General features: G+C 49.9%; 1 protein-coding gene across 1 annotated transcript; it reads left to right on the forward strand.

Annotated features, from left to right (window-relative positions):
- Positions 1-1374: 1374 nt before the first annotated feature.
- SNRPF (small nuclear ribonucleoprotein polypeptide F) lies at positions 1375-2692 on the forward strand. The gene is made up of 4 exons (XM_055710664.1): positions 1375-1531; positions 1674-1799; positions 2021-2085; positions 2575-2692. The coding sequence occupies exons 1-4, from the start codon at positions 1529-1531 to the stop codon at positions 2639-2641; spliced, it is 261 nt and encodes an 86-aa protein (XP_055566639.1). The 5' UTR covers positions 1375-1528; the 3' UTR covers positions 2642-2692.
- Positions 2693-6474: the final 3782 nt, after the last annotated feature.

Below are 6474 nucleotides of genomic sequence, written 5' to 3' on the forward strand. Positions count from 1 at the left end.
TTGCCCATCCAATACACTCACTAAAAGAAAATCACACTCATTTCTAACGATCATGGAAACAAGTATCTGAGTGCAGATTTGATACGTGCTAGTTACAAAGAAATTTCAACTCTTATTCACTCCTACTTGTTTGTAAAAGTATCACAACAATTGTGTGTGAGGACAGTCTGGACCTGGAGAAGACAGGTTGTTGAGTCAGCACCAATAAACATGCAGATTTAAGCAGGTGATGATGGTTTTGCTTTCAACACTAGGGCGCTAGACTGATCTTTGGAAGGTGAAGTGTGCAAGAAACCTAATGGTTCTGTTACAGAAAGGTTACTTCCTGAACGCATGTTTTCCACATTGAGTATCCAATACATTGAAGGGAACATGCTGTATGCAGGAACACAAATACACATTGTGGCATTTAATGACTTTAGACATAGAGAAGATGTTAAGTGTAGACGTGACAAATTAGTAAACGCTACAAACGTTGGTCCAACATATTAAGTCTGTCAAAGGTTAAAGAGCCACAAATTGTAATAAAGCAGGACTGATGTTTCATGTGGGCGCACAGCCTGATGGTCTTTACAGCCAAGCAAAGCTCCAGCAACTTCGGCACCTGGGCATCAAGTGGGACCGGGTAGAGCACTCTTACACGGGCAAGGAGATCGCTTACATGTCTTAGAAACTCCGAGGTTTTCAACCCACGCAAACCTACTGGTCCGCAAATCTACTCTTACACACGGCTCGCTGCCGCCACGCTGTCACCGCCTGCAAGACTCGTGGGTACCATCGGGCCGCCCCCCGCGGAGCGCCACGGCCCCGGCGCCAGGCCAGCACCGCCACCTCGTGGGGACGCGCCGGCGCGGGGAGCAGAGGCAGCACGGACAGTACGGCCGCGGCCGAGTGGCCGCGCTCCGGGCCCGGCGCCTCTCGCGGGGCGCACGCAGCGGTACGCCACCGGGAGCTGCGCCCGCCCGACTGCCCAGGAGCGGTGCGCCCGCCCCCGGCCGCAGGGCAGCTACCGCTCCGGCCGCCCGGCTTCCAAGGCAAAATCAGGTTGCTGCCGGTCTGCGCGGGGTGAAACCAGCCCCCTAGGGCCTGCGAGGCGGCCACCGGCCAGGGAAGGGCCTTGTGGGCCCGCGGAACGCAAGAACGCGGTCCCCGGCCCGCAGCCCACCACCGTGCGGCGGCGCGGCGCGGCGCGGCCCGGCCCCGCCCCGCCGAGCGCGGAGCGCCCTGCAGCGCCAACGATTGGCTAGGAAAGGGAGGAGGGCGGCCAGATTGGCCAATGAGAGAGGCCCGAAGGGCCGCCGAGCCAATGGGCAGCCCCGCTTTTCGCTTCGCGCGTGAGAGTGCCCCAGCCTATCGAAAGCTCGGCTCAGCGGGGTGAGGGGTCAGAGGGGAGCGCGGCGCCCCGGAAGTGGAAGCGGGAGCGGGAGCGGGAGCGGGGCTGTGCCTATTCTCACGCATCCCGCGGCGCGCACGAGAGGTTCCCGCGTCGGCCTGTGCTTCTCGCGCCCCTGCCGCGCGCCGCGTCGCCATGGTGAGGGCGGTGCTCGCGTTGCGCGAGGGAAGGGGCGGCGGGGGCGGGGGGGAACGACGGTGGGAGCCGCGGCCGTTACCGGCCCCGAGGCGGCGGGGCGGGGCGGGCAGCGGCGGCGCTGACGGGCCGCTTTCCCCGGCAGAGCCTGCCCCTCAACCCCAAGCCCTTCCTGAACGGGCTGACGGGGAAGCCGGTGATGGTGAAGCTGAAGTGGGGGATGGAGTACAAGGGCTACCTCGTCTCCGTCGACGGCTACATGAACATGCAGGTGAGGGCGGGGCGGGGGCCGCGCCGGGGCTGCGGGGGGGGCACTAGGCCTCGGCCCCGGCGGGGCGAAGCGGGGCGCTTGCAGAGGCTCGGCGGTGCCGCACCGGTGGGCGCTGGGCCTCCCCCGGTGACCGCAACCGGGCTGCGGGGCAAAACCGCCGCGTGCCTCGCGGAGGTGCTGCTGTTACAATCGTTCTGACTTTTGCCGGCTTCCTTCTCAAGCTTGCAAACACAGAGGAGTATATAGACGGTGCGTTGTCTGGACACCTGGGTGAAGTTTTGATAAGGTAATTAGAGTATTTACGGTAGAGGCAGCATCTTTCCAAACTTTCTCACCACTTGCATTAAAACTTGTATTGGTAGGTGCTTTTTCTTGTCTAACTTATTGACGTAGCTCTTATGTGAAGGCTATGAATGTGACAATGTGAAATTGAGATCTCTTTGCAGGGGAGGAAAAATGAATTTTTAAATATTTCTATAAGAAGTATTTACAATCCCTCCTTTGGGTAACGAAATACTTCGTTTTTCCAGATTATTGTATATCTGTTAATCGCTTGGCATTATAACTAGTGCATTGCTACTGAAAACGTTTTGCATGCTTGGAAGTTAAACATGACCGTAACTGTTAACTCAGAAGTAAAAACTTCTTCTACAGCATTGTTAGCCAGTTATTACTTTTGGGGTGGTGTTGTGTGTGCAATTGCAGTGAACTTTGTGGAAAAGCTGTATTAAAGAAAATCATTAATAACTAAGGGAGCTCTTGGTTCTATTTACAGGTGTAATAATGTTTTGTACATCAGAGGTGTGGAAGAAGAGGAAGAAGATGGAGAAATGAGAGAATAGGTGTTTTGTATATCTGGAAATAAACTTTTTTTTCTTTTTTTGTTTTCCATACTTTTGTAATAAGGTGTTTACTTTTTGCCCCATTGTGTTTTAATATGGGGGAAGTTAATCCTTTAAAACTACTCTAATTTTTTATTGATATCCAAAAAACTAATGCTGGAGGGTCAGGCAATTATTTCCATTTAAAGCTGAAAATATTAGAGTGAAAAGTCAGTATTGAAAAAAACCAAACCAACCAACCCAAAAGAGCCCCCCAGAACAACTTACAAGTCTTACCAGGATCAACAAATGCCATTATTGTCGAAGGAAGTACCTGAATTTAAGTGATTGCCAGAATGAATTAAATCTTCGAAGTTGTGTACTCCAGAAGAAAATTGATGTTTCATTGATGCGTTGGCTCAGTTCAGCATCTGCTGTCAGACAGCCATACGGGCAGTGCAAACTAGCATGTAATAGAGGGTGAAGAACGTTTTGCCGTGTATATGTGACTTTCTTCTGTCATTCTAAGCTGCATTGCTAAGTAGATTGAAGGAGCTGCAGGAATAGCCTTTTCTCTCTCTTAATGTTGATGATAGTATGGACTGTGGAATAGTAAACAGAAAAATCTTTTTAAAAAATAACCTGATATGCCTGCTGCTGACGGTTTGGTGATGATTCCTTCAGCTCTGGATTGGTTAATGAAGAGGACACAGGTATAATGCTTTGTAGCCCTTTTTAGTAGAAACAAGGTTTCACCTCTTAAGTGACAAAACTAAGTCATCTTCAGTATTTGCAAGAACCTCGCTCTTAGCTGTCTCTGCTTTTAACAGTTGAAGGCTGTGGGCAAAATGCCAGTTATTTGCCCATCTGAAACAGGAAAATATGGCCATCTGTATATTTTACAGTATTTATGTAGTTACTTTTTAAATACACTTAATCTTTAAACCTGTTTACAGACTCTTTGGAGATAGCTGTGAAGACTTCACTGCAGGTGAGATGTGGAGATCTGTTACATCTCAGTGTATCTGAGAAATATTCTGCTTTGAGCCATAAAGCTGGAAGTGCAGCTGTGCAATCATTAGTAAAGAAGGACAAATTTGTATCAACTTTGTAGCCAATATCTACACAAACAAAAGCCTCTTGCCAGCTATAAAGGTCCATAGCATTCAGAGGATTAAGACAACGCACTGCAAAATGGGAGTGTACTTTGTGAGTCTCTGGCATAAAAATTAGGCAGGGACCCAGCTGTGGAAGTAGATCTCACTGACATGGAACTTGAGCCCAGACCCTGGTCACTTACCAGTGCGGCTTGAATTGCTGGGCAAGCCACTGCAACGACTGTACCTTAGTTTCTGCTGTGTCTTCCTCAGAGCATTCTGAAGTAGAAAAGTTCTGTATAAAAGCTACACAGGTGGCAACTGTGGTAGGCACATGTGGCGTGCAGATCCCCAGGTCCTTAGGCTAGGATCATGCATCCTTTCAGAGATGATGAGTGAACAGAGTGCTGGACGCTTTGGGCAGTGTTAGGATTTAATACTGGTTATGTGAATTGGGAGAAAACCAGCCTGTGGGAATAGCTCCTGCAGAGAAATACTGCCCTGTTTCTTTCTCATGTTGGAATTGGAACATGTGTGTGTTCCTTTGATATTTAAATCTGTAAGTTGCCATAAACTGAAAAATCACATTGGATGTACTTGTGAAGGTCTTTTACTACTTTAACTAGTCCCTTATTTTTGGCAGCTTGAAGGCTTACTTCCTAGGCCTGCTGAAGAAGTACCTTACAATCTCATTGGAAAAGTGAAAGTAGCTATTTAAGCTAAAATCAGCACTAGCACAAGAATAAATGAGTACTTTTAAATCAGCAGTGAGCTTAGGAAACTTGAAAACAACTACAGCAAATGCGTTCTTGGAACACTTTCAGTTGCAGGAATGAGAGGCAAAAAGATGTTTGTGATGCATGCCCAGTTTAACATCTGCATGATGCAGAATAGTGCCCTTTCCATGTTACTGATATTTACAGTGGTATCAGTATTGGAGAAGAAGATGATTGTGATTGTCGTCTTAGTATACAGTTCATTCCTTGTCTCGAGTGGCCTGGCACTGCCCTGAAAGCAGCTCCTCCACATGAGGCGAAGCAGGACTGGAGGTGAGTTGTGTAATGTAGGATCTGGGCGCTGGATCACCGGATGGTGCCATCACTGCAATAACATGCTAAGTGTTTTAGTCCTTCAGCTTTAGAGAGTAACTGGGAAGCCCTAGCATATGCTGAACCACTTTTGTGTATGTAGGTGAATGTGACTGGTTCCTCAACTACAGAGAAGTATGTATCTCTAGAAAGATGTCTTTCAAGTTGTACAATACAGGCAGCATGCTTTATTCCTCTCAAGAGGGTAAAGAAAATGTTTTCGCGCTGCAGAGAGAGCTAAAGCCCTCCTGTGATGCATAGCACTTCCTCTGATTCCCTTCCTAGGGGGTGAGAACTCTTCGATGTAGAATGGCAGTGCTTGTTAGAGAATTCATGGCTTCGCTGTAGCACTTTATTTGCCACCATCCCACCATGCACAGAGAAGTGAGATTCTGCTCTGGCTGAACCACCTCCCCCCTGGTTTATTGGCAGGGCTGATCCGGCCGGTGCCAGGCTCCACCACAGCCTGCTGTGTTTCATTCCTGACACACCAGCTCTCCCCCCACCACTGCTGCTTAAGCATTCCCCCTGCAATGGAGCGTCCTGCCCTTGCTATGATGCTGTTGCAAGGTTCCTCTCTAACTTCTGCTTCCAAACATACTGCCGGGGAAAGCCAAAGTCAGCAGCAGGAACCCCTGGAAACAGTAAAGTACCATCTACCCCATCTCCTGGCAATCTTCCTCATGCCTAGCGAGAGAGAATGATGCTTAGGAGGAAGATGAAGGTTATGTCATAGTGCAATACTGAGCCAGTGAAGTAGTATTAGAAGATGATAGCCGATACTATTACTCACCTTTCAGGTTTGTTGTTAAATGCAAATCACTGTATTTTAGCTGCATACCTTGCCTCATTTGCAAACAGGACCTCACCAGAAAGGCTCATTCAAAGAGCCCGTATGTGTTTCTGCTCTACAGGAATGTGTGTATGCACAGAGATGTGTTACAAGCATTTTAAATTGATCCTCTTTCTAAAAGAAAAGAGGATGTCTAAAGAAGATTACCATCATTAGAAGGGTGTTTGAGGGACCACTCAGAAAGACACTCTGTTTTCCATCTGGGAATTACTGAAGCCCTGTAGATGCTATGAACGTTTGAAGAGAGAAGAAAACCGAAAATCCACATTAGGAGTAAATGTTTGCTCCCAGTTCTCCCATCCCTCATTCTATAGGGGGTAGCAGAATCGCACAAACCTTTTGATAATGGAATTGGATAAATTAATGTCTGCCGGGATGAAGTAATGCCTGCCAGGATATCCAGCGCGGTAAGAGGTGTTACGGTCCCTCAGAGGCTGGCGCTGGGATGCCGGGGAGGTGATGGACGCCGGGGAGGGGGGACGTGGGCAGACAAACGCTCCCAGTTCAGGAGCTCCCGTTATCTGGGCAGAGGAAGATCTCCAGGCAGTGCGGCGGGGACAGAAGGCTCTGGGACGCCCCCGCCGGCCAGACCGGTGCTTCGGAGCTTGTCACAGACCAGCACCACGTGCGGATGTTGTCCCTGCCTCGGACCGCACCAAATCCAGCATCCCCCGCCGACAGCAGCCTGCTGCCGAGCTCGCCCTTGAAGCCCGGTGCCTGTGCCAAGCGCCGGCTTCGCTTCCCACTGCCCTGCCCTCGCCCTCTGGTGTGGTGGGAGGTGGGAGATGGGGGGGTGGGGCAGGAGGCCCCTCGCCC

This window comes from Falco cherrug, chromosome 5 (genome assembly GCF_023634085.1).
Source record: "Falco cherrug isolate bFalChe1 chromosome 5, bFalChe1.pri, whole genome shotgun sequence".
Lineage (NCBI taxonomy): Eukaryota > Metazoa > Chordata > Aves > Falconiformes > Falconidae > Falco > Falco cherrug.